Source organism: Phaethon aethereus, assembly GCF_964289735.1.
Source record: "Phaethon aethereus genome assembly, contig: HAP1_SCAFFOLD_603, whole genome shotgun sequence".
In the NCBI taxonomy this organism is placed as follows: domain Eukaryota; kingdom Metazoa; phylum Chordata; class Aves; order Phaethontiformes; family Phaethontidae; genus Phaethon; species Phaethon aethereus.
In genome coordinates, this window is record NW_028114028.1 from 1 (window position 1) to 26276 (window position 26276).

Consider the following 26276-nt stretch of genomic DNA (forward strand, 5'->3'; position numbering starts at 1 on the left):
GGACCCCCGACATCCCCACCTCCAGGTGGGGGGGGGGCACTGCGGGTCTCCCCCCCACCCCCCGTCTCTGAGACACCCCCACCCCCGGGGCAGGAGGGGCAGCCCCCTTTACAGGAAGCCTGGGGAGGGGCTTGGGGTACCCCCCCCATGCCACCCCTAATTTGGGGGCGCCCCCCCTGCGTGTCCCCCCCCCAGCTGGAGATCTTCCACCTGGTGATGTACCGCAACTACCAGCGCAAGAACGACATGGACGAGCCGCCCCCCCTCGACTACGGCTCGGGGGACGACGACCCCAAGAGCGAGAAACGGGGGGCCGGGGGGGACCCCCTTTTCGGGGGATGGAGGAACGCTTCTACCGCTACGGCATCAAACCCGAGTGGATGACGGTGCACCGCATCATCAACCACAGGTGGGGGAGCGCCCGCGGGTGCCACGCGAGCGCCGGGGGTCGTCGTGTCCCGGCCCGTCCCCCCCCCCACCCACGCAGCACCCCGACCCCCCGACCCCGGGTTGGGAGGGGTGGGGGCGTCATCGGCACGGGGGGTAGGGGAGGAGCGGCTGGGTGAGGGCTGGGGACGTGCCGGGCACCCTTGAGTCCTCTAAGGACACCCCCCCGGCACCCATGGGTGCCCCCCAGCACCCACGGGGAACCTTGGTGCCCATGGGGGCCCCCCCAAAATTGGGGCGGGGTGGCGGGCATCGGTGTGGGGCTGGGGGAGCACCTGGGTGGGGTGTGGGGACACTGCTGTCACCCATGGGGATGCTCTGGGCACCCTTGGGTCCTCTAAAGCACCCACTGGTGTCCCCCGGCACCCACGGGGACCCCTGGCACCCATGGGAGCCCCCCCAAAATTGGGGCGGGGTGGCGGGCATTGCTGTGGGGCTGGGGGAGCACCTGGGTGGGGTGGGGTGTGGGGACACCACTGTCACCCGTGGAGACGCTCTGGGCACCCTTGGGTCCTCTAAAGACAGCCCCCAGCACCCATGGGTGCCCCCCCGCACCCACAGTGACGCCTGGCACCCATGGAGGCCCCACCAAAATTGGGGTGGCAGGCATCGATGTGGGGCTGGGGGAGCACCTGGGTGGGGTGTGGGGACACCGCTGTCACCCATGGGGACGCTCTGGGCACCCTTGGGTCCTCTAAAGACACCCACCAGCACCATTGGGAGCAGTCGGGCGCTGTCCCCGGCTGACCCCATGTCCCTTCAGGCTGTCCCTGTCCCCAAGTGACCCCGTGTCCTCCTGTCTGTGTCCCCAAGTGACCCCATGTCCCCTCAGTGACTCCATGACCCTGTTCCCCTCCATGTGTCCCCTCTGTGTCCCCATGTCCCTCTGTGTCCTCAGGTGACCCCGTGTCTCCTTGTCTGTGTCCCCAAGTGACCCCGTGTCCCTTCCATGTGTCCCCTCTGTGTCCCCATGTCCCCTCTGTGTCCTCAGCTGACCCCGTGTCTCCTCTGTGTCCTCCTGTCCCTGTGTCCCCACATCCCCTCCGTGTCCCCAGGTGACCCCATGTCCTGGCCGTGTGTCCCTGTCCCCAGGTGACCCCATGTCCCCGGGTGACCCCTGCCCCAGGGTGTCCCCGGTGTCTCCCTGACGGCAGCTGGTGACAGCGGGTGACCCCTGGTGGCACTCCATGCTGTCACCCACGCGCCGGTGGCATGTGGCACCCCGCCTGGCCCTGCTGTCACCCGTGGGTGCCCCCAGGTCCCCATGGGTGCCTGCTGTCACCCGTGGGTGCCCGGTGTCCCCCTGCGGTGTCCATTGTCCCTTCAGTGCCTCCTGTCCCCGCAGTGCCCGGTGTCCCCACGATGCCCGGTGTCCCCTGGGTGCCTGTTGTCCTCAGGATGCCCATTGTCCCCTGGGTGCCCATTGTCCCCACGATGTCTGGTGGCCCTGCAGTGCCCGGTGTCCCCTGGGTGCCCGTTGTCCCCGCGATGTCTGGTGGCCCTGCAGTGCCTGGTGTCCCCACGATGCCCTGTGTCCCCAGGATGCCCGGTGTCCCCTGGGTGCCTGTTGTCCCCATGATGTCTGGTGGCTCTGCAGTGCCCAGTGTCCCCTCGGTGCCCGGTGTCCCCAGGATGCCCATTGTCCCCTGGGTGCCTGGTGGCCCTGCAGTGCCCAGTGTCCCCTGGGTGCCTGGTGTCCCCATGATGTCTGGTGGCCCTGCAGTGCCTGGTGTCCCTGCGATGTCTGGTGGCCCTGCAGTGCCCGGTGTCCCCTGGGTGCCTGTTGTCCCCACGTTGCCTGGTGTCCCCAGGACGCCCATTGTCCCCTGGGTGCCTGTTGTCCCCACGTTGCCTGGTGGCCCTGCAGTGCCTGGTGTCCCTGCGATGTCTGGTGGCCCTGCAGTGCCCGGTGTCCCCTGGGTGCCTGTTGTCCCCACGTTGCCTGGTGTCCCCAGGACGCCCATTGTCCCCTGGGTGCCTGTTGTCCCCTCGTTGCCTGGTGTCCCCAGGACGCCCATTGTCCCCTCGGTGCCTGTTGTCCCCATGATGTCTGGTGGCTCTGCAGTGCCCAGTGTCCCCTCGGTGCTCGGTGTCCCCAGGACACCCATTGTCCCCTGGGTGCCCGGTGTCCCCGCGATGTGCGGTGGCCCTGCAGTGCCCGGTGTCCCCTGGGTGCCCGATGTCCCGGCAGTGCCCACCACCCCCGTGGTGCCCGCTGCCCCCCGCTGCCCCCCGGCGCCCCGGTGCCCGGGGCGGGGCGTGACGGCGTGCCGCGCAGCGTGGACCGGAAGGGGCAGTACCACTACCTGGTGAAGTGGCGGGACCTGCCCTACGACCAGGCCACCTGGGAGGAGGACGAGATGCCCATTCCCGACTACGACCTCCACAAGCTGGCCTACTGGAAGCACCGGTGAGGGACACGGGGACACGGGGGGACATGGGGGGACGTGGGGACATGCCTACTGGAAGCACCGGTGAGGGACACGGGGACACGGGGGGACATGGGGGGACGTGGGGACATGCCTACTGGAAGCACCGGTGAGGGACACGGGGACATGGGGGGGCATGGGGGGATGTGGGGACATGCCTACTGGAAGCACCGGTGAGGGACACGGGGACATGGGGGGGCATGGGGGGACGTGGGGACATGCCTACTGGAAGCACCGGTGAGGGACACGGGGACACGGGGGGACATGGGGGGATGTGGGGACATGCCTACTGGAAGCACCGGTGAGGGACACGGGGACACGGGGGGACATGGGGGGACGTGGGGACATGCCTACTGGAAGCACCGGTGAGGGACACGGGGACACGGGGGGACATGGGGGGACGTGGGGACATGCCTACTGGAAGCACCGGTGAGGGACACGGGGACATGGGGGGGCATGGGGGGATGTGGGGACATGCCTACTGGAAGCACCGGTGAGGGACACGGGGACATGGGGGGGCATGGGGGGACGTGGGGACATGCCTACTGGAAGCACCGGTGAGGGACACGGGGACACGGGGGGACATGGGGGGATGTGGGGACATGCCTACTGGAAGCACCGGTGAGGGACACGGGGACACGGGGGGACATGGGGGGACGTGGGGACATGCCTACTGGAAGCACCGGTGAGGGACACGGGGACACGGGGGGACATGGGGGGATGTGGGGACATGCCTACTGGAAGCACCGGTGAGGGACACGGGGACATGGGGGGGCATGGGGGGACGTGGGGACATGCCTACTGGAAGCACCGGTGAGGGACACGGGGACACGGGGGGACATGGGGGGACGTGGGGACATGCCTACTGGAAGCACCGGTGAGGGACACGGGGACACGGGGGGACATGGGGGGACGTGGGGACATGCCTACTGGAAGCACCGGTGAGGGACACGGGGACACGGGGGGACATGGGGGGACGTGGGGACATGCCTACTGGAAGCACCGGTGAGGGACACGGGGACACGGGGGGACATGGGGGGACGTGGGGACATGCCTACTGGAAGCACCGGTGAGGGACACGGGGACACGGGGGGACATGGGGGGACGTGGGGACATGCCTACTGGAAGCACCGGTGAGGGACACGGGGACACGGGGGGACATGGGGGGACGTGGGGACATGCCTACTGGAAGCACCGGTGAGGGACACGGGGGGACATGGGGGGATGTGGGGACATGCCTACTGGAAGCACCGGTGAGGGACACGGGGACACGGGGGGACATGGGGACGTGGGGACATGCCTACTGGAAGCACCGGTGAGGGACACGGGGACACGGGGGGACATGGGGACGTGGGGACATGCCTGCTGGAAGCACCGGTGAGGGACACGGGGACACGGGGGGACATGGGGGGATGTGGGGACATGCCTACTGGAAGCACCGGTGAGGGACACGGGGACACGGGGGGACATGGGGGGATGTGGGGACATGGGGACATGCCTACTGGAAGCACCGGTGAGGGACACGGGGACACGGGGGGACATGGGGACGTGGGGGGATGTGGGGACATGCCTACTGGAAGCACCGGTGAGGGACACGGGGACACGGGGGGACATGGGGGCATGGGGGGACATGGGGACATGCCTACTGGAAGCACCGGTTAGGGAAATGGGGGGGACACAGGGACATGGGGCGACACAGGGACATGGGGGGACATGGTGAGGACACAGGGACACATGGCATGGGGACACGGGGGGGACACGGGGACATGGGGGGATGTGCCTGTTGGCCATGTGCCACCATGTCCTCATGAGTCCCCCAACGTCCTTATGCTGCCACGTGTCCCTGCGTTGTCCCCGTGTCCTCATGTCTGTGTGTGTCTCCTGTCCCCCCCTGGTGTGTGTCCCTGTGTCCCTCCCATCTCCTGCTGTGTCCCTCACGATGTGCCTATGTCCCCCCATGTCTTTGTGTCCCTGCTGGTGTCTCTGTGTCCCCCCATCTCCTGCTGTGTCCCCCCCGATGTCCCTGTGCCCCCTGATGTCCCTGCATCCCCCTGTCTCCTGCTGTGTCCCCCACGATGTCCCTGTGCCCCCCTGTCTCCTGCTGTGTCCCTCACGATGTCCCTGTGTCCCCCCCGATGTCCCTGTGCCCCCTGATGTCCCTGCGCCCCCCGTCTCCTGCTGTGTCCCCCCCGATGTCCCTGTGTCCCCCCCGATGTCCCTGTGTCCCCCATGATGTCCCTGTGCCCCCCTGTCTCCTGCTGTGTCCCCCCCGATGTCCCTGTGTCCCCCCATGTCTTTGTGTCCCCCACGATGTCCCTGTGTGCCCCCGATGTCCCTGCGCCCCCCCTGTCTCCTGCTGTGTCCCCCCCCGATGTCCCTGTGTCCCCCCATGTCTTTGTGTCCCCCATGATGTCCCTGTGTCCCCCGATGTCCCTGTGCCCCCCTGTCTCCTGCTGTGTCCCCCACGATGTCCCTGTGTCCCCCGATGTCCCTGTGTCCCCCCCGTGTCCCCAGGGAGGTGTTCATGGGGGAGGACCCGGCCCAGCCCCGGCGCTACAAGAAGAAGAAGAAAGAGACGCCGGGGGAGGGACCCCCCGACTCCCCCACCAACGACGTGAGTGCCCCCTCGCACGCCTGGGTGCCCCCCGGGGGTGCCCCCCGGACCCCTCCCATTGGACCCTTGACCTCCAGGCGCCCAAGGTCCCCCCAGTGGGTGCCGGGGTCCCCCCTATAGAACTGTGGGTCCCCCCCGGGCACTGGGGTCCCCCCTATAGAACTGGGGGTCCCCCCTATAGACCTGTGGGTGTTCCCCCTATAGAACCGTGGGTCCCCCCCGGACACCTGGGTCCCCCCTATAGAACTGTGGGTGTTCCCCCTATAGAACCGTGGGTCCCCCCCGGACACCTGGGTCCCCCCTATAGAACTGTGGGTGTTCCCCCTATAGAACCGTGGGTCCTCCCCATTGATGGCTGAGTCCCCCCCAGACACCTGAGTCCCCCCTATAGAACTGTGGGTGTTCCCCCTATAGAACTGTGGGTCCCCCCCGGACACCTGGGTCCCCCCTATAGAACTGTGGGTGTTCCCCCTATAGAACCGTGGGTCCCCCCCGGACACCTGGGTCCCCCCTATAGAACTGTGGGTGTTCCCCCTATAGAACTGTAGGTCCCCCCTGGACACCTGGGTCCCCCCTATAGAACTGTGGGTGTTCCCCCTATAGAACCGTGGGTCCCCCCCAGACACCTGAGTCCCCCCTATAGAACTGTGGGTGTTCCCCCTATAGAACTGTAGGTCCCCCCTGGACACCTGGGTCCCCCCTATAGAACTGTGGGTCCCCCCCGGACACCTGGGTCCCCCCTATAGAACTGTGGGTGTTCCCCCTATAGAACTGTGGGTCCCCCCCGGACACCTGGGTCCCCCCTATAGAACTGTGGGTGTTCCCCCTATAGAACTGTGGGTCCCCCCCGGACACCTGGGTCCCCCCTATAGAACTGTGGGTGTTCCCCCTATAGAACCGTGGGTCCCCCCTGGACACCTGGGTCCCCCCTATAGAACTGTGGGTGTTCCCCCTATAGAACCGTGGGTCCCCCCTGGACACCTGGGTCCCCCCTATAGAACTGTGGGTGTCCCCCACTGATGCCTGGGCCCCCCCCCCCCCAGAACTGTGGGTCCCCTCCCCGGACGCCTGGGTCCCCTGGGACCTCCCTCAGCGACCCCCTGGGCTACGGGAGCCGGGGCGGGGGGGAGGTTTGGCCACCCGGACGCCTGGGTCCCCCCACCCACTGTGGCCCTCGCCGGCAGCCGACGGTGAAGTACGAGACGCAGCCGCGGTTCATCACGGCCACGGGCGGCACCCTGCACCTCTACCAGCTGGAGGGGCTGAACTGGCTGCGCTTCTCCTGGGCCCAGAGCACCGACACCATCCTGGCCGACGAGATGGGGCTGGGCAAGACCATCCAGACCATCGTCTTCCTCTACTCCCTCTACAAGGAGGTGAGCTCGCGCTCACCTGGGCCGGGGTGTCACCCGCTGGGCCCCGGTGTCACCCGCTGGGCCGTGGTGTCACTTGCCTGAGCCCTGGTGCCACCCCTCGGGTCTTGGTGCCGCCCGCCTGGGCCCCGGTGTCACCCATCTAGCCCCGGTGTCACCTGTCTGGCCCCGGTGTCACCCACCTGGGCCCTGGTGCCACCCACCTGGGCCCTGGTGCCACCCACCTGGGCCCTGGTGCCACCCACCTGGGCCATGGTGTCACTCATTGGGCCATGGTGTCACTCATTGGGCCGTGGTGTCACACACTGGGCCATGGTGTCATCCATCTGGCCGTGGTGCCACCCACCTGGCCGTGGTGTCACCCACCAGGCCATGGTGTCACCTGTCGGGCCCCGGTGTCGCCCGCCTGGGCCCCGGTGTCACCCATCTGGCCCCGGTGTCACCCATCTGGCCCCGGTGTCACCCACCTGGGCCCCGGTGTCACCCATCTGGCCCCGGTGTCACCCGCCTGGGCCCTGGTGTCGCCTGCCAGGTTGTGGTGTCACCCGCCTGGCCTCAGCGTCACCCGCGTGGCCTCTGGCATCACCGGCTGTTGGCATCAGCCCCTCCCTGCGGCCCCGCCGCCACCCCAGGGTGTCACCGTGTCCCCGCCCGTGTCCCCATGGGCATCCCCGGGGTCTCACCGCCGCCGGAGACATTTTCGTCCCCACGGCCGCTCCGGGGCGTCCCCCCGCCCTCACGTGTCACGCCGTCCCGGCTTCCCCGTGTCACGCTGTCCCCACGTCCCCCAAGGGCCCCGTCCCCGTGTCCCCGTGTGACGCGCTGTCCCCCAGGGCCACACCAAGGGCCCGTTCCTCGTCAGCGCCCCGCTCTCCACCATCATCAACTGGGAGCGGGAGTTCCAGATGTGGGCCCCCGCCTTCTACGTCGTCACCTACACCGGGGACAAGGACAGCCGCGCCATCATCCGCGAGAACGAGTTCTCCTTCGACGACAACGCCATGAAGGGCGGCAAGAAGGCCTTCAAGATGAAGGTGAGGCGGGCGCCGGCGTCCCTGCCGGGGTGCGGGGGGTGCGCCCCGACACCCGGGTCCCTTTTGGGGTGCGGGGGGTGCGCCTGGACACTGGGGTCCCTTCTGGGGTGGGGGGGGTGCGCCCTGACACCCGGGTCCCTTTTGGGGTGCGGGGGGTGCGCCTGGACACTGGGGTCCCTTCTGGGGTGGGGGGGGTGCGCCCTGACACCCGGGTCCCTTCTGGGGTGCGGGGGGTGCACCTTGGCACCCGGGTCCCTTCTGGGGTGCGGGGGATGAACCTTGACACCCGGGTCCCTTTTGGGGTGAGGGGGCTGCGCCCTAACACCCGGGTCCCTTTTGGGGTGCGGGGGATGAACCTTGACATCTGGGTCCCTTTTGGGATGAGGGGGGTGCACCTTGACACCCGGGTCCCTTTTGGGGTGCGGGGGGTGCGCCTGGACACTGGGGTCCCTTCTGGGGTGCAGGTGCTGCGCCCCGACACCTGGGTCCCTTCTGGGGTGCGGGGGATGAACCTTGACACCCGGGTCCCTTTTGGGGTGAGGGGGCTGCACCCCGACACCCGGGTCCCTTCTGGGGTGAGGGGGCTGCACCTTGACACCCGGGTCCCTTCTGGGGTGCGGGGGATGAACCTTGACACCCAGGTCCCTTCTGGGGTGCGGGGGATGAACCTTGACACCCAGGTCCCTTCTGGGGTGCAGGGGCTGCGCCCTAACACCCGGGTCCCTTTTGGGGTGCAGGGGATGAACCTTGACACCCGGGTCCCTTTTGGGGTGCGGGGGGTGCGCCTGGACACTGGGGTCCCTTCTGGGGTGCAGGTGCTGCGCCCCGACACCTGGGTCCCTTCTGGGGTGCGGGGGATGAACCTTGACACCCGGGTCCCTTTTGGGGTGAGGGGGCTGCACCCCGACACCCGGGTCCCTTCTGGGGTGCGGGAGCTGCACCTTGACATCTGGGTCCCTTTTGGGGTGAGGGGGGTGCGCCCCGACACCCAGGTCCCTTTTGGGGTGCGGGGGGTGCACCCTGACGCCCAGGTCCCTTTTGGGGTGAGGGGGCTGCACCTTGACACCCGGGTCCCTTCTGGGGTGCACGGGGTGCGCCCTGACACCCAGGTCTCTTTTGGGGTGCGAGGGGCTAGGAGTGACCCAGACATTGGGGTGCAGGGGGGTCAGGGTGCTGCGGTGGCCTGACGTGGGAGTCCTAGGGGGTCAGGGTGCCGAGGGGTTGGGGTACCCCAGACATAGCGGGGTCCCTGGGGTTGGGGTGTAGGGGGGGTCCTGGCTGCCAGGGTCCCCAGGGGGGTGCAGGGTGTCGGGGTCCCCAGGGAGGTGCAGGGTGTCGGGGTCCCCAGGGAGGTGCAGGGTGCCTGGGTGCCCTGGCCGCTGGGGTCCCCAGGGAGGGGGTCAGGGTGTGGGGGTCCCCAGGGGGGTGCAGGGTGCTGGAGTGCCCTGGCCGCTGGGGTCCCCAGGGAGGGGGTCAGGGTGTCGGGGTCCCCACGGGAGTGCAGGGTGTTGGGGTGCCCCGGCTGCTGGGGTCCCCAGGGAGGGGGTCAGGGTGTCGGGGTCCCCAGGGGGGTGCAGGGTGCTGGGGTGCCCCGGCCGCTGGGGTCCCCAGGGAGGGGCTCAGGGTGTCGGAGTCCCCAGGGAGGTGCAGGGTGTTGGGGTGCCCCGGCCGCTGGGGTCCCCAGGGTTGGGGTCAGGGTGTCGGGGTCCCCACGGGGGTGCAGGGTGTTGGGGTGCCCCGGCCGCTGGGGTCCCCAGGGTTGGGGTCAGGGTGTCGGGGTCCCCAGGGAGGTGCGGGGCGCCGGGGTGCCCTGACTGCTGGGGTCCCCCGGGAGGGGGTCAGGGTGTCGGGGTCCCCAGGGAGGTGCAGGGTGCCGGGGTGCCCCGGCCGCTGGGGTCCCCCGGGAGGGGGTCAGGGTGTCGGGGTCCCCAGGGAGGGGGTCAGGGTGTCGGGGTCCCCAGGGAGGTGCAGGGTGCTGGAGTGCCCTGGCCGCTGGTGTCCCCAGGGAGGGGGTCAGGGTGTCGGGGTCCCCAGGGGGGTGCAGGGTGCCGGAGTGCCCTGGCCGCTGGTGTCCCCAGGGAGGGGCTCGGGGTGTCGGGGGCTCAGGGTGCGGGGGCGCCGGGGGCACCCGCGGGTGCTGACGGCCGCGGCAGCGGGAGGCGCAGGTGAAGTTCCACGTGCTGCTGACGTCCTACGAGCTGATCACCATCGACCAGGCGGCGCTGGGCTCCATCCGCTGGGCCTGCCTGGTGGTGGACGAAGCCCACCGCCTCAAGAACAACCAGTCCAAGGTGCCGGGCCGGGGGTACCGGGGGCACTGCCGGACACCGGGGCCGGGGGCCCTGGGCGGGGGTGGGGGGTTACTCCCGGACACCGGGGTCCCCGGGTGCCCTGGGGCGTGTATGGGGGGTTACTCCCGGACACCGGGGTCCCTGGGGTGGGTATGGGGGGTTACTCCCGGACACCGGGGTCCCCGGGTGCCCTGGGTTGGTATGGGGGGTTACTCCCGGACACTGGGGTCCCCGGGTGCCCTAGGGTGGGTATGGGGGGTTACTCCCGGACACCGGGGTCCCCGGGTGCCCTGGGTTGGTATGGGGGGTTACTCCCGGACACTGGGGTCCCCGGGTGCCCTAGGGTGGGTATGGGGGGTTACTCCCGGACACTGGGGTCCCCGGGTGCCCTGGGGTGGGTATGGGGGGGTTACTCCCGGACACTGGGGTCCCCGGGTGCCCTGGGGTGGGTATGGGGGGTTACTCCCGGACACCGGGGTCCCCGGGTGCCCTGGGTTGGTATGGGGGGTTACTCCTGGACACCGGGGTCCCGGGGTGCCCTGGGGCAGAGGTGGGGGGTTACTCCCGGACACCGGGGTCCCGGGGTGCCCTAGGGTGGGTATGGGGGGTTACTCCCGGACACCGGGGTCCCGGGGTGCCCTGGGGCAGAGGTGGGGGGTTACTCCCGGACACCGGGGTCCCGGGGTGCCCTAGGGTGGGTATGGGGGGTTACTCCCGGACACCGGGGTCCCCGGGTGCCCTGGGTTGGTATGGGGGGTTACTCCCAGACACCGGGGTCCCCGGGTGCCCTGGGGTGGGTATGGGGGGTTACTCCCGGACACCGGGGTCCCCGGGTGCCCTGGGTTGGTATGGGGGGTTACTCCCGGACACCGGGGTCCCGGGGTGCCCTGGGGCAGAGGTGGGGGGTTACTCCCGGACACCGGGGTCCCGGGGTGCCCTGGGGCGGAGGTGGGGGGTTACTCCCGGACACCAGCGTCCCTGGGGCAGGTGTGGGGGGTTACTCCCGGACACCGGGGTGCCCTGGGGCAGGGTCAGGGGGTCACTCCCAGACACTGAGGTCCCTGGGTACCCTGGGGTGGGTGTTGGGGCACTCCCGGACACGAGGGTCCCTGGGGTGGGTATGGGGGGGGGTTACTCCCAGACGCCAGTGTCCCTGGGTGCCCCGGGGCGGGTGTGGGGTCACTCCCGGACGCCGGGGTCCGTGGGTGACACCCCCCCAGTTCTTTCGGGTGCTGAACGGGTACAAGATCGAGCACAAGCTGCTGCTGACGGGGACCCCGCTGCAGAACAACCTGGAGGAGCTCTTCCACCTCCTCAACTTCCTCACCCCCGAGCGCTTCAAGTACGTCCCCTCTGTCCCCCTCCTGTCCCCCTCTGTCCCCTTGTGTCCCCTCCTCTCCCCTGATGCCCTCTCCCCTCCCCCGGGGTCCCCTATTCCCCACTCCTGTCCCCCCCGCGTCCATCCGCGTCCCTCCCTCACTGCTCTGTCCCTGCTTCTCCCGTGTCCCCCCTCCCTGTCCCCCCCGTGTCCCTGGGTGTCCCCTGGTGTCTCGTCCCCCCGGGTCCCCTTGCCCCTGCGCCCCGCCACGTCACGGCTGTCCCCCTGTCCCCCATGTCACAATCGTCCTCCCATCCAGCAGCCATCCCTGCGCCCCCCATGTCACACCCGTCCCTGTTGTCCCCATACCCCTGTGCCCCCCCGTGTCACACCCCTCCCCGTTGTCCCCGTACCCCTGTGCCCCCCCGTGTCACACCCCTCCCCGTTGTCCCTGTACCCCCGTGCCTGCCCATGTCACACCCCTCCCCGTTGTCCCCCCGTACCCCTGTACCCCGCCGTGTCACACCCCTCCCCGTTGTCCCCGTACCCCCGTGCCTGCCCATGTCACACCCCTCCCCGTTGTCCCTGTACCCCTGTGCCTGCCCATGTCACACCCCTCCCTGTTGTCCCTGTACCCCTGCGCCTGCCCATGTCACACCCCTCCCCGTTGTCCCCGTACCCCTGTGCCCCCCCGTGTCACACCCCTCCCCGTTGTCCCCGTACCCCTGTGCCCCCCCGTGTCACACCCCTCCCCGTTGTCCCCGTACCCCTGTGCCCCCCCGTGTCACACCCCTCCCCGTTGTCCCCGTACCCCTGTGCCCCCCCGTGTCACACCCCTCCCCGTTGTCCCTGTACCCCTGCGCCTGCCCATGTCACACCCCTCCCCGTTGTCCCCCCGTACCCCTGTACCCTGCCGTGTCACACCCCTCCCCGTTGTCCCCGTACCCCCGTGCCTGCCCATGTCACACCCCTCCCCGTTGTCCCCCCGTACCCCCGCGTCCCGCCACGTCGCGGCTGTCCCCGCATCTCCCCATGTCGCGGCTGCCTACGCCCCTGTCCCCGCGCCCCCCCCGTGTCACGCCGTGCCCCCTCCCCAGCAACCTGGAGGGCTTCCTGGAGGAGTTCGCCGACATCTCCAAGGAGGACCAGATCAAGAAGCTCCACGACCTGCTGGGGCCCCACATGCTGCGGCGCCTCAAGGCCGACGTCTTCAAGAACATGCCGGCCAAGACCGAGCTCATCGTCCGCGTCGAGCTCAGCCCCATGCAGAAGTACGCCCCACGCCCAGGCCCCCCGGGAGGCGGGGTGGGGGGACCCCCGGGAGGACGCCCCCGGGGACGGGGCGCGCCCGGACGCCGCCGTCCGGCGGGGGTCGGCGGAGCCGGTCGCGCGGAGCTCGGCCCCACGTAGACGTTCGCCGCGGTCCCCTGGGCGCCGGGGACCCCCGGGTCCCCCGGGCGGGGACGCGGGGAGCCCCCCAGGCCGCCCGGGTCCCACCGAGCTCCCCGTAGGAAGTACTACAAGTACATCCTGACGCGCAACTTCGAGGCGCTGAACTCGCGGGGCGGCGGGAACCAAGTGTCGCTGCTCAACATCATGATGGACCTGAAGAAGTGCTGCAACCACCCCTACCTCTTCCCCGTCGCCGCCATGGTGGGGCCGCGGGCGCGCCGGGCCGGCCGTGGGGCGGAGGGCCGTGGGGCAGAGGGACTTGGGGACACGGAGGGACGTGGGGACATGGAGGGCCCTGGGGCAGAGAGATGTGGGGTGGAGGGACATGGTGGGACATGGAGACACGGAGGGACGTGGGGCAGGTGGAGGGACTTGGGGACACGGAGGGATGTGGGGCAGACAGATGTGGGGTGGAGGGACATGGAGGGATGTGGTGGGATATGGGGACATGGAGGGACGTGGGGCAGGTGGAGGGACGTGGGGACATGGAGGGATGTGGGGTGGAGGGACATGGAGGGATGTGGTGGGATATGGGGACATGGAGGGACATGGGGCAGGTGGAGGGATGTGGGGACATGGAGGGACGTGGGCAGAGAGATGTGGGGTGGAGGGACATGGAGGGACATGGGGCAGGTGGAGGGACGTGGGGCAGAGAGATGTGGGGTGGAGGGCTGTGGGTCATGGGGACGTGGAGGGGTCGGAGGGACGGAGCAGGGAGCAGAGGGACCTGGGGGGGACAGAGGGACGGGGGACCGGGGGGACCCGGGCTGGAGGCAGGTGGGGGGGGCGCGGGGGGCCGGGGGGGGCCAGGCGGGGCGCGGGGGGGCCGTGGGGGGGGCGGGGGGGCCGCGGAGGTGACGCCCCCGTCCCCAGGAGTCCCCGAAGCTGCCGAGCGGCGCCTACGAGGGGGGGGCCCTGATCAAGGCCTCGGGGAAGCTGCTGCTGCTGCAGAAGATGCTGCGGAAGCTGAAGGAGCAAAACCACCGGGTGCTCATCTTCTCCCAGGTGGGGCACCCACAGCCCCCCCCGGGCACCCACAGCCCCCCCTGAGCCACTGGGTGCTCATCTTCTCCCAGGTGGGGCACCCACAGCCCCCCCTGAGCCACTGGGTGCTCATCTTCTCCCAGGTGGGGCACCCACAGCCCCCTCCCCGGGCACCCACAGCCCCCCCGAGCCACTGGGTGCTCATCTTCTCCCAGGTGGGGCACCCACAGCCCCCCCCGGGCACCCACAGCCCCCCCTGAGCCACTGGGTGCTCATCTTCTCCCAGGTGGGGCACCCACAGCCCCCCCTGAGCCACTGGGTGCTCATCTTCTCCCAGGTGGGGCACCCACAGCCCCCTCCCCGGGCACCCACAGCCCCCCCGAGCCACTGGGTGCTCATCTTCTCCCAGGTGGGGCACCCACAGCCCCTCCCCAGGCACCCATAGCCCCCCGGCACCCACAGCCCCCTCCCCAGGCACCCACAGCCCCCCGGGCACCCACAGTCCCCCCCCGGGCACCCACAGTCCCCTCTGAGCCACTGGGTGCTCATCTTCTCCCAGGTGGGGCACCCACAGCCCCCTCCCCGGGCACCCACAGCCCCCCCGAGCCACTGGGTGCTCATCTTCTCCCAGGTGGGGCACCCACAGCCCCCTCCCCGGGCACCCACAGCCCCCCCTGAGCCACTGGGTGCTCATCTTCTCCCAGGTGGGGCACCCACAGCCCCTCCCCAGGCACCCACAGCCCCCCCGGCACCCACAGCCCCCCCAGCACCCACAGCCCCCCCCAAGCCACTGGGTCCTCATCTTCTCCCAGGTGGGGCACCCACAGCCCCCCCCGGGCACTCGCAGCCTCCCAGGGTCCTCCCAGTGTAACCAGTTACCTGTCCCAGCAGTCCTGAGTGCTCCCAGTCTGACCAGTGCCCCTCCCAACCCCCCTGAGTCCTCCCAGCGTAACCAGTACCGGGTGCCCCCAGCCTCACTGGGAACTCCCAGTTTAACCAGTCACCTGTCCCAGCACTCCTGGGTGCTCCCAGTGCAACCAGTGCCCACCCCAGCTCCCCTGTCTACTCCCAGTATAACCCGTACCGTGTGTCTCTAACACCCCTGGGTGCTCCCAGTCTGACCAGTGCCCCTCCCAACCCCCCTGAGTCCTCCCAGTGTAACCAGTACCAGGTGCCCCCAGCCTCACTGGCTGCTCCCAGTCTAACCAGTGCCCGCAGATGACGAAGATGCTGGACCTGCTGGAGGATTTCCTGGACTACGAGGGCTACAAGTACGAGCGCATCGACGGGGGCATCACGGGCGCCCTGCGCCAGGAGGCCATCGACCGCTTCAACGGTAGGACCCCCGCGTCCGGGGGCACCCAGGCGGGCGCGGGGAGGGACACAGATGTCGCGAGGGGGCCCCGGGAGTTCGGGGGGGACACCCGGCTGTCCCCCTCCCAAGGCCGGGTGGGGGGCGACACCCCTCGGGGTGCTTCGGGCGGCGGGGAGGGCCGTCGCCCTGGGGGCAGGGGGTAAGATGAGGGGGCTTGGGGGTCTGGGATGGTTTGGGGGGGTAGCACCAAGGAATTGGGGGGTCCTGGGTGTGGGGGGGCCGGCCCCCCTCGCTGACGCCGGGGGGGCAGCGCCGGGGGCGCAGCAGTTCTGCTTCCTGCTGTCGACGCGGGCCGGGGGCCTCGGCATCAACCTGGCCACCGCCGACACCGTCGTCATCTTCGACTCCGACTGGAACCCCCACAACGACATCCAGGTCTGTCACCCGCCTGGCGTCACCCTCACCCCCACCCCTGTCACCCACCCCGCACCCTGTCACCCCCCCCAGCGCCGTGTCACCTGCCTTGCGTCGCCCGCACAGCAGCCTGTCGCCTGTCCAGCGTCACCCACCCCGATGTCAGCTGCCCAGCACCCTGTCACCCGCCCGGCATCTCCCACGCAGCACCCTGTCACCCGCCCCAGCACCCTGTCACCCGCCCTACCGCCCATCCCGATACCCTGTCCCCCATTTCTCCCACCCTGTCCCTGTGTCCCCGTCCCCGACTGCCACCATGGCCCCCCCCGCCTCCCCGCTCCGACGCGTCCCCTGCCACCGTGTCCCCGCTCTGACACGTCCCCCACTGCCACGTCCCTGCCCTGACGTCTCCCCCCATCTCCCCGTCCCTTCTCGGACACGTCCCCATCCCCACAGGCCTTCAGCCGGGCGCACCGCATCGGCCAGGCCAACAAGGTGATGATCTACCGGTTTGTCACGCGCGCATCGGTGGAGGAACGCATCACGCAGGTGGCCAAGCGCAAGATGATGCTGACGCACTTGGTGGTCCGCCCGGGGCTGGGCTCCAAGGCCGGCTCCATGTCCAAGCAGGAGCTTGATGACATCCTCAAGTTTGGCACTGAGGAGCTCTTCAAGGACGAGAACGAGGGTCAGCGCCCAGCGGGGTTGGGGATGGGTGGGACGGGGTCTGCCGCGCTTTGGGGGGGATGTGGGAGGCCGCGGTGGGCCGTGGGAGAACCTGGAAGCCCGTGATGGGCTGTGATTGGGCTTGCAAAGCCATGATGGGATGTGCGAGGTCACGATGGGGCCGTGATGGGTCAGGCGGGGCCGTGATGGGTCACGCAGAGCCGTGGTGGGATGTGCGAGGTCATGATGGGGCCATGATGGGTCACGCAGAGCCGTGGTGAGATGTGCGAGGTCACGATGGGGCCGTGATGGGTCACGCAGAGCCGTGGTGGGACGTGCGAGGTCATGATGGGGCCGTGATGGGTCAGGCGGGGCCGTGATGGGTTAGGCAGAGCCGTGGTGGGACGTGCGAGGTCATGATGGGGCCGTGATGGGTCAGGCAGAGCCGTGGCGGGATGTGTGACGTCATGATGGGGCCGTGATGGGTCAGGCAGAGCCGTGGCGGGATGTGTGACGTCATGATGGGGCCGTGATGGGTCAGGCAGAGCCCTGGCGGGATGTGCGAGGTCATGATGGGGCCGTGATGGGTCAGGCAGAGCCGTGGCGGGATGTGTGAGGTCATGATGGGGCCGTGATTGGTCACGCAGAGCCGTGGTGGGCTGTGCGAGGTCACGATGGGGCCGTGATGAGTCACGCAGAGCTGTGATGGGATGCGTGAGGTCACGATGGGGCCATGATGGGTCACACAGAGCTGTGGTGGGACGTGCGAGGTCGTGATGGCGCCGTGATGGATCACGCAGAGCCGTGGTGGGACGTGCGAGGTCATGACAGGCCATGCAAAGCTCTGGTGGGACGTTTGAGTTTGTGACGGGATGTGTGAGGCCATGACAGGACGTGCGAGGCCGTGAAATGTTGCGCAAACCCATGATGGAACGTGTGAGGTCGGGCCATGGTGGGATGTGTGAGGCCGTGGTGGGAGACGTGAGGTCATGGTAGGGCTGTGACAGATCATGCAAAGCCATGATGGGACATGCAAGAACATGATGGGGCCTTGACGGGGCCCATGAGGCTGTGGTGGGACATGTGGGGCCACGACGGAACACGTGAGGCTATGACAGAAGGTGTGGGGCTGTGGTGGGGTGTGAGAGGCTGTGACGGGGCTGTGATGGGACACGTGAGGTGGTGACCGGGTGTGTGAGGCCATGCTGTGCTGTACCAGGCTGTGACAGTATGTGTCAGGCCACTCTGGCCCATGCTGGTCCACGCTGGGCCACGTTGGGCCATGTCAGGCTACTCTGGACCATGTCAGGCTACGTTGGGTTGTGCCGGGCACGTTGGGGCGTGCCAGGCTGTGTTGGGCTGTGTTGGACCATACTGGACCATGTTAGATCATGTTGGACCACCATATTGGACTGTGACGGGCCACAATGGTCCATGTCGGGCTGTGTCGGGCCACGCTGGACCATGTCAGGTTGTGTCAGGCCATGTTGGACTGTGTCAGGTTGTGTCAGGCCATGTTGGGCTGTGTCAGGTTGTGTCAGGCCATGTTGGGCTGTGTCAGGCCGTGTTGAAACATGTTGGGCTGTGCTGGACCATGTTGGCCCATGCTAGGCCATACTAGGTCATACCACGCTGTGTTGGGGCATGTTGTGCCGTGTGAGGCCACGTTGGGTCGTGTTGGACCATACTGGGCCACGTTGGACTGTGTTGGACCACCATATTGGACTGTGCTGGGTCACGATGGTCTGTGTTGGGCCATGTTGCGCTGTGTCAGGCTGTGTCAGGCTATGTTGGGCCATGCTGGGCCTTGCTGGGCTGTGCTAGGTCATACCAGACTTGTTTTAGGCCATACTGGGCCATACTAGGTCATGCCAGGCCGTGCTGGGCCATGCTGGGCCGTACTAGGTCATGCTGGGCTGTGTTGGGCCATGTTGGGCCGTACTAGGTCATGCCAGGCCATGTTTGGCCACGCTGGACCTTGTTGGATTGTGTGAGGCCATATTGGGTCATGCTGGGCCACCATATTGGGCTGTGTTGGATCATATTGGGCTGTGTTGGGCCGTGTCAGGTTGTGTTGGGCTGTGTCAGGTCATGTTGGGCCATACTGGGCCATACTAGGTCATACCAGGCCATGCTGGGCAGTGCTGGGCCATGTTGGGCCATGCTGGGCCATCCTAGATCATGCCAGGCCATGCTGGGCCGTGTTGGGCCATGCTGGGCCGTACTAGATCATGCCAGGCTGTGTTGGGCCATGTTGGATTGTGTGAGGCCATACTGCGTCATGTTGGACCAGGTTGGACCACCATATTGGACTATGCTGGGTCACGTTGGGCCATGTCACACCATGCTGGGCTGTGTTGGGCCATGCTGGGCCATACTAGGTCACGCCAGGCTGTGTTGGGCCATGTTGGGCCGTGTGAGGCCATGTTGGGCCATTCTGTGCTATGTTGGACCGTCCTGGACTGCGTCGGGCCGCGCTGGGCTATACTGGGCCGTGCTGGGCCGTGCTAGGTCATGTCAGGCCGTGTTGGGCCACCGTTGGAGCGTGCCAAGGCCGTGCCGAGCCGTGCCAGGCCCTGCCGGACCAAGTCAGGCCGTGTCAGCAGCGTGTCGCCGGCGCAGGGGAGAACAAGGAGGAGGACAGCAGCGTCATCCACTACGACAACGAGGCCATCGCCCGGCTGCTCGACCGCAACCAGGACGCCACCGACGATGCCGACGTGCAGAACATGAACGAGTACCTCAGCTCCTTCAAGGTGGCCCAGTACGTCGTGCGCGAGGAGGACAAGGTGCGCCCGGGGACGGGGCCGAGGGGACACGAGCGAGGGCGTGAAGGGGAGGGCGGTGGGGGTGATGGAGACGGGGACGATGGAGACGACGGGGACGATGGAGATAGAGAAAATGGGGGTGGGGACAATGGAGATGGTGGGGATGGGGACTATGGAGATGATGGGGCCAAGGGGGATGATGGAGGAGGTGGGGATGAGATGATGGAGGTGGGGACAATGGGGACAATGGAGATGGAGGAGGTGGGGACAATAGGGATGATGGAGACAGAGACGATGGGGACGATGGAGGTGGTGGACGTGGGGACAAGGGAGATGATGGAGATGATGGGGATAATGAAGATGGTGGAGACAGTATGGGGACGGTGGGGACAATGGAGGTGATGGAGATAGAGATGATGGAGATGGTGGGGACGAGATGATGGAGGTGGGGATGGTGGGGATGATGGAGATAGAGATGATGGAGATGGTGGGGACGAGATGATGGAGGTGGGGATGGTGGGGACGATTGGAGATGATGGAGATAGAGATGGTGGAGATGATGGAGATGATGGGGATGGGAATGATGGGGAAGATGGGGACGATGAAGACAATGGAGATGGGGAGGATGGAGATAGTGAGGACAGTGGAGACAGGGATGGTAGAGACAATGTGGGTGCAGATGGTGGAGACAATGGAATGGGGATGATTGAGATGGAGACAGACGATGAAGACGGGGCATGTGGACAATGGAGACAGGGACTTCGGAGATGGGGGGGAGGTGGGGGTAGGAATGATGGAGACATGGAGAAGGGGTCAACGGCGTCGGTGACGGTAGGGATGGGAACGATGGAAACGATGGAGGTGAGGATGATGAGGGCAGTGGAGGTGGAGACGATGGGGAGATCAAGATGGTGGAGGGGGATGAAGACGAGGATGGGGACGATGGAAACAATGGAGACAGGGACGGTGGCGGTGGGAAAGATGGAGGAGATGGAGACGGGGACGAGGGAGGTGGAGGAGGAGACGGGGACGATGGGGATGATGGAGATGGTGGTGGTGGGAACGATGGGGATGGGCGATGATGGAGCTGGGGACGCTGGAGCCAGCGATGACAGACCCGGCGGTGGCAACCTGAGGCCGACGGGCTTCCCGCGGCGGCGCGGGCGGCCGCTGACGCGCGTGTCCCGGCAGATCGAGGAGATCGAGCGGGAGATCATCAAGCAGGAGGAGAACGTCGACCCCGACTACTGGGAGAAGCTGCTGCGACACCACTACGAGCAGCAGCAGGAGGACCTGGCGCGCAACCTGGGCAAGGGCAAGCGGGTGCGCAAGCAGGTCAACTACAACGATGCCGCCCAGGAGGACCAAGGTGGGCACTGGGAGGGTACTGGGAGGCACTGGGAGGGTACTGGGAGGCACTGGGAGAGTACTGGGAAGCACTGGGAGGACCTGGCGCGCAACCTGGGCAAGGGCAAGCGGGTGCGCAAGCAGGTCAACTACAACGATGCCGCCCAGGAGGACCAAGGTGGGCACTGGGAGGGTACTGGGAGGCACTGGGAGGGTACTGGGAGGCACTGGGAGAGTACTGGGAAGCACTGGGAGGACCTGGCGCGCAACCTGGGCAAGGGCAAGCGGGTGCGCAAGCAGGTCAACTACAACAATGCCGCCCAGGAGGACCAAGGTGGGCACTGGGAGGGTACTGGGAGGCACTGGGAGGGTACTGGGAGGCACTGGGAGGGTACTGGGAAGCACTGGGAGGACCTGGCGTGCAACCTGGGCAAGGGCAAGCGGGTGCGCGTGCAGGTCAACTACAGCAATGCTGCCCAGGAGGACCAAGGTGGGCACTGGGAGGGCACTGGGAGGCACTGGGAGGCACTGGGAGGCTGCTGGAATATACTGGGAGTTCCTGGGAGGGGTCCTGATGTACTGGGCACCCTTAGCCAGGAGAGCTGAGGTGGGTACAGGCTGGCTGGGGGCACTGGGAAGCACTGGTTAGGTACTGGGATGTATTGGGAGGGCACTGGGACAGACTGGGAGGCACTGGTGAGGCACTGGGGGGAGTCTTGGTGCACTGGGTACCCGCAGCCAGGAGGACCAAGGTGAGTGCAGAGCAACTGGGAGTACTGGAAGGTTACTGGGATGTTCCTCAGGAGGCACTGGCAGTTACCGGTAGGGCACTGGGACAGACTGGGAGGCGCTGGGAGGGCTCTGAGACAGACTGGGAGGATACTGGGACATACTGGGGAGAGTCCTGATGCACTGGGCACCTGCATCTGGGACAAAAATGGGTACAGAGCAACTGGGAGCACTGGGAGGTACTGGGTGCTGGTGTTGGGGGAATGGGAGGTGCTGGGAGTGAGCTCTGTTGGTACTGGGAGGATACTGGGATGGACTGGGAGGCACTGGGTACCCGCAGCCAGGAGGACCAAGGTGAGTGCAGAGCAACTGGGAGTACTGGAAGGTTACTGGGATGTTCCTCAGGAGGCACTGGCAGTTACCGGGAGGGCACTGGGACAGACGGGGAGGCGCTGGGACAGACTGGGAGACACTGGGAGGGCTCTGGGCCAGCCTGTCCCACACCTGGGGCAGGGGGGGTTGGGGTATGGGGTGGGTTTGGGGGTACCTTGGGGTGCAAGGGGATATTTGGGGTGTCCAGGGGATGTGGGGTATTTGAGGTACGCCTGTACCCGGGGGTACGGCGGTACCGGGGGGACAGGGGGAATTTGGGGGGCAGGGGGGTTCTTTGGGGGGTGCAGGGGGTATTTGGGGAGTACAGGGGGAATTTGGGGGGTACAGAGGGTTCTTTGGGAGGTAGGGGGGTTCTTTAGGGGGGTACAAGGGCTGTTTAGGGGTACAGGGAGTTTGAAGTCCGGCAGTACCCAGGGCTACAGCAGTTATTTGGGGGTACAGGGGGTGTTTGGGGGTACAGGGGGTGTTTGGGGGCATGGGGGGTGTCTGGGGGTACAGAGGGTGTTGGGGGTACAGGGGCTGTTTGGGGGTACGGGGGGTGTCTGGGGGTACAGAGGGTGTTGGGGGTGCGGGGGGTATTTGGGGATACAGGGGGTGTTGGGGGTATGGGGGGTGTTCGGGGGTACAGGGGGTGTTGAGGGTACGGGGGATGTCTGGGGACGTGGGGGGTATTTGGGGGTACAGGGGGTGTTTGGGGGTACAGGGGGTGTCTGGGGCCACGGGGGGTATTTGGGGGTACAGAGGGTGTTGGGGGTACAGGGGCTGTTTGGGGGTACGGGGGGTGTCTGGGGGTACAGAGGGTGTTGGGGGTGCGGGGGGTATTTGGGGATACAGGGGGTGTTGGGGGTATGGGGGGTGTTCGGGGGTACAGGGGGTGTTGAGGGTACGGGGGATGTCTGGGGACGTGGGGGGTATTTGGGGGTACAGGGGGTGTTTGGGGGTACAGGGGGTGTCTGGGGCCACGGGGGGTATTTGGGGGTACAGAGGGTGTTGGGGGTATGGGGGTGTTTGGGGGTACAGGGGCTGTCTGGGGGTATGGGGGGTATTTGGGGGTACAGAGGGTGTTGGGGGCGCAGGGGTGTCTGGGGGTATGGGGGTGCAGGGTTTGGGGGCGGTGGTACCCGGGTGCTGACGGTGCCCCCCAGACAACCAGTCCGAGTACTCGGTGGGCTCCGAGGAGGAGGACGAGGACTTCGACGAGCGGCCGGAGGGTGAGTGTCCCCCCGGGTGTCCCCCCAGGTGTCCCCGTGTCCCCCCACGACCCCTCTGTGTCCCCCGTGTCCCCCCGGGTGTCCCCGTGTCCCCCCACAACCCCTCTGTGTCCCCCGTGTCCCCCCGGGTGTCCCCCATGTCCCCCATGACACCTCTGTGTTCCCCGTGTCCCCCCGGGTGTCCCCCGTGTCCCCCCACGACCCCTCTGTGTCCCCTGTGTCCCCCCGGGTGTCCCCCGTGTCCCCCCATGACACCTCTGTGTTCCCCGTGTCCCCCCGGGTGTCCCCCATCTCCCCCCACGACCCCTCAGTGTCCCCTGTGTCCCCCCGGGTGTCCCCATGTCCCCCCATGGCCCCTCAGTGTCCCCCCGGGTGTCCCCCCACAGCCCCTCTGTGTCCCCCGTGTCCCCCCGGGTGTCCCCATGTCCCCCCCACGACCCCTCAGTGTCCCCCGTGTCCCCCTGAGGGTCCCCCTGGGTATCCCCCCATGGCCCCTCAGTGTCCCCTGTGTCCCCCCTGACTGTCCCCCATGTCCCCCCATGACCCTTCTGTGTCCCCTGTGTCCCCCCTGGGTGTCCCCGTGTCCCCCCACAGCACCTGTGATGCCTGTGTCCCCCCTGGGTGTCATGCGTGTCCCCCCACAGCCCCTCTGTCCCCCCACATCCTCCCATGTGTCCCCTCTATGTCCCCCCCGTGTCCCCTCTATGTCCCCCCATGTCCCCTCTATGCCCCCCGTGCCCCCAACTGTCCTCTCTCTGACCCACCACGTCACCTCTGTGCCCCCCAAGTCCCCCCCTTGTCTGGGGAGGGCTCTGGGGTGCCACTGGGGGAACTGGGGGGGGGTCCTGGGTGGCACAGGGGGGCCCAGGGGTGTGAGGTGCCCCAAGGAGGGGGTCAGGGTGCCCCAAGATGGGTCAGGGTACGCCGGGGGGGGTCAGGGCACCCCGAGGGTGGTCAGGGCGCCCGGGGCTGGGGGTGCCGGGGTGGGTGCTGACCCCCCGCCCCCCCCAGGCCGGCGTCAGTCCAAGCGGCAGCTGCGGAACGAGAAGGACAAGCCCCTGCCCCCGCTGCTGGCCCGGGTGGGCGGCAACATCGAGGTGAGCACCCTGGGGTGGGGGCACCGGGGGGGGACACACACACACGCCGGGGTCCCTGGGGGGCGGAGTTGGGGGGGGACACACGTCCAGGCGCCAGAGTGCCTGAATGGCAGCACCCCGGCACCAGGGTCCCCTCCAGGAGGGGGTCAGGGGTCCCCCCCACCCATCTGAGTCCCACCCCCCGGACTCCCCCCACCCACCCGCGCCCCCGCCCAGACACCCGCGTCCCCACCCCCAGTCGATGACGAGGTACCCCCGCACATCCGCGTGTGTCCCCCCCGACTCACCCGTGGGCACCTGGGTCCCCCCCCGCTCGTGACGCCCCCCACCCGTGACACCCCCCGCCCACCCGTGACACCCCCCAGGTGCTGGGCTTCAACACGCGGCAGCGCAAGGCCTTCCTGAACGCGGTGATGCGGTGGGGGATGCCCCCCCAGGACGCCTTCACCTCCCAGTGGCTCGTCCGCGACCTGCGCGGCAAGACCGAGAAGGAGTTCAAGTAGGTGACGCCGGGGACAGGCGGCGGTGTCAGGGACAGGCGGCGGTGGCACTGGGGACAGGCGGTGGCATCGGGGACAGGTGGTGGCACCAAGGGCAGGCAGTAGCATCAGGGACGGGTGGCAGTGATGCCAGGGACAGGCGGTGGCATCAGGGACAGGTGGTGGTACTGGGGACAGGCGGTGGCATCAGGGACAGGTGGTGGCACCAAGGGCAGGTGGTGGCACCAAGGGCAGGTGGTGGCACTGGGGACAGGCGGTGGCACCAAGGGCAGACGGTGGCATCGGGGACAGGCGGTGGCAGTGGAGACAGGTGGTGGCACTGGGGACAGGCGGTGGCACCAAGGGCAGACGGTGGCATCGGGGACAGGCAGTGGCAGTGGAGACAGGCGGTGGCACCAGGGACAGGCAGTGGCACTGGGGATAGGCAGTGGCATCAGGGACAGGCAGTGGCACCAAGGGCAGGGAGTGGCACTGGGGACAGGCAGTGGCACCGGGGACAGGCGATGGCACCAAGGACAGGCAGTGGCACCGGGGACAGGTGGTGGCACCACGGGCAGGCAGTGGTGTCAGGGACAAGCAGTGGCACCAAGGGCAGGTGGTGGCATCGGGGACAGACGGTGACACCAAGGGCAGATGGTGGCACTGGGGACAGGCAGTGGCACCAAGGGCAGGCAGTGGCACCAAGGGCAGGCAGTGGCATTGGGGACAGGCGGTGGCAGTGGAGACAGGTGGTGGCAGTGGAGACAGGCGGTGGCATCAGGGACAGCTGGTGGTGGCACTGGGGACAGGCGGTGGCACTGGGGACAGGCGGTGGCATCAGGGACAGGCAGTGGCACCAAGGGCAGGGAGTGGCACCGGGGACAGGCAGTGGCACCGGGGACAGGCGGTGGCACCAAGGGCAGGCAGTGGCACTGGGGACAGGTGGTGGTGTAAGGGACAGGTGGTGGTGGCAGTGGAGACAGGCAGTGGCATCAGGGACAGCTGGTGGTGGCACCAGGGACAGGCAGTGGCACCAAGGGCAGGCAGTGGCACTGGGACAGGTGGTGGCACTGGGGACAGGCGGTGGCACCAAGGGCAGACGGTGGCAGTGGGGACAGGCGGTGGCACCAAGGACAGGCAGTAGCAACAGGGACAGGCGACAGTGCAGTGGGGACAGGCGGTGGCACCGGCACAGCTGGGGCAGGATGGCGGGGTACCCGTGTGTGTCCCTGTGTCCTCATGTGTCCCCCCATGTCCTTGTGTCCTCATGTTGTCCCTATGTTGTCCCCATGTGTGTCCCCACATCCCCTCATGCACCCACATCCCCTCATGTCACCCGTGTCCCCAGATCTTTGTCTCCGTGTGTCCCCCGTGTCCCCATGTCCGTCCCTGTATCCTTTTGTCCCCATGTCCTCCCCGTGTCCCCACGTGTCCCCGTGTTTTATTGTCCCCTGTCCCCCCATATGCTCGTAGTGTCCCCACGTGTCCCTACATGCATCCCCATGTCCCCGTGTCCCCATCTCCATGTGTCCTCATCTTCCCGTGTCCCTCTGTGTCACCCCACGTCCCTGCGTGTCCCCATCTGACGTCCCCCCGTGTCCCCCTGTGTCACCCCGTGCCCCCCGTGTCCCCCTGTGTCACCCCGTGTCCCCGCGCCGTGTGATGAGCCCTTACTCAGCCGAGCGCCATCGCTGTCGGTTTTCCTGGGGACCGGACGAGCCCGTGTCCCCCTCGCCCCGACACAGAGTCACCCCCGGGGTCCCCACGTCCCCTCGGGGGGCCGGGTCTGGCCCAGGGGACACCAGAGCGGTGGCAGGACCCGGCCAGAGCCGGCACAGCCCGGGACGGGCGCTGTGATGAGGGGACAGGCTGATGGCGCAGGGACGCTGGGGACACTGGGGACACTGGAGACCAC

At 67.8% G+C, this 26276-nt stretch overlaps 1 protein-coding gene across 1 annotated transcript; it reads left to right on the forward strand.

The window, feature by feature from the left end:
- Positions 1-195: 195 nt before the first annotated feature.
- Positions 196-24385, forward strand: LOC309416363 (chromodomain-helicase-DNA-binding protein 3-like; the record flags this gene model as incomplete). Its single annotated transcript, XM_082015923.1, is given in 19 exon segments — positions 196-315; positions 318-409; positions 2726-2857; positions 5391-5490; positions 6675-6866; positions 7697-7897; positions 10051-10188; positions 11409-11530; positions 12604-12777; positions 13018-13159; positions 13832-13963; positions 15161-15278; positions 15568-15692; positions 16128-16359; positions 18960-19126; positions 20297-20474; positions 22720-22785; positions 23797-23882; positions 24248-24385. Coding segments are annotated over 19 exon segments (2655 nt in total), but the record flags the coding sequence as incomplete, so codon positions are not given.
- Positions 24386-26276: the final 1891 nt, after the last annotated feature.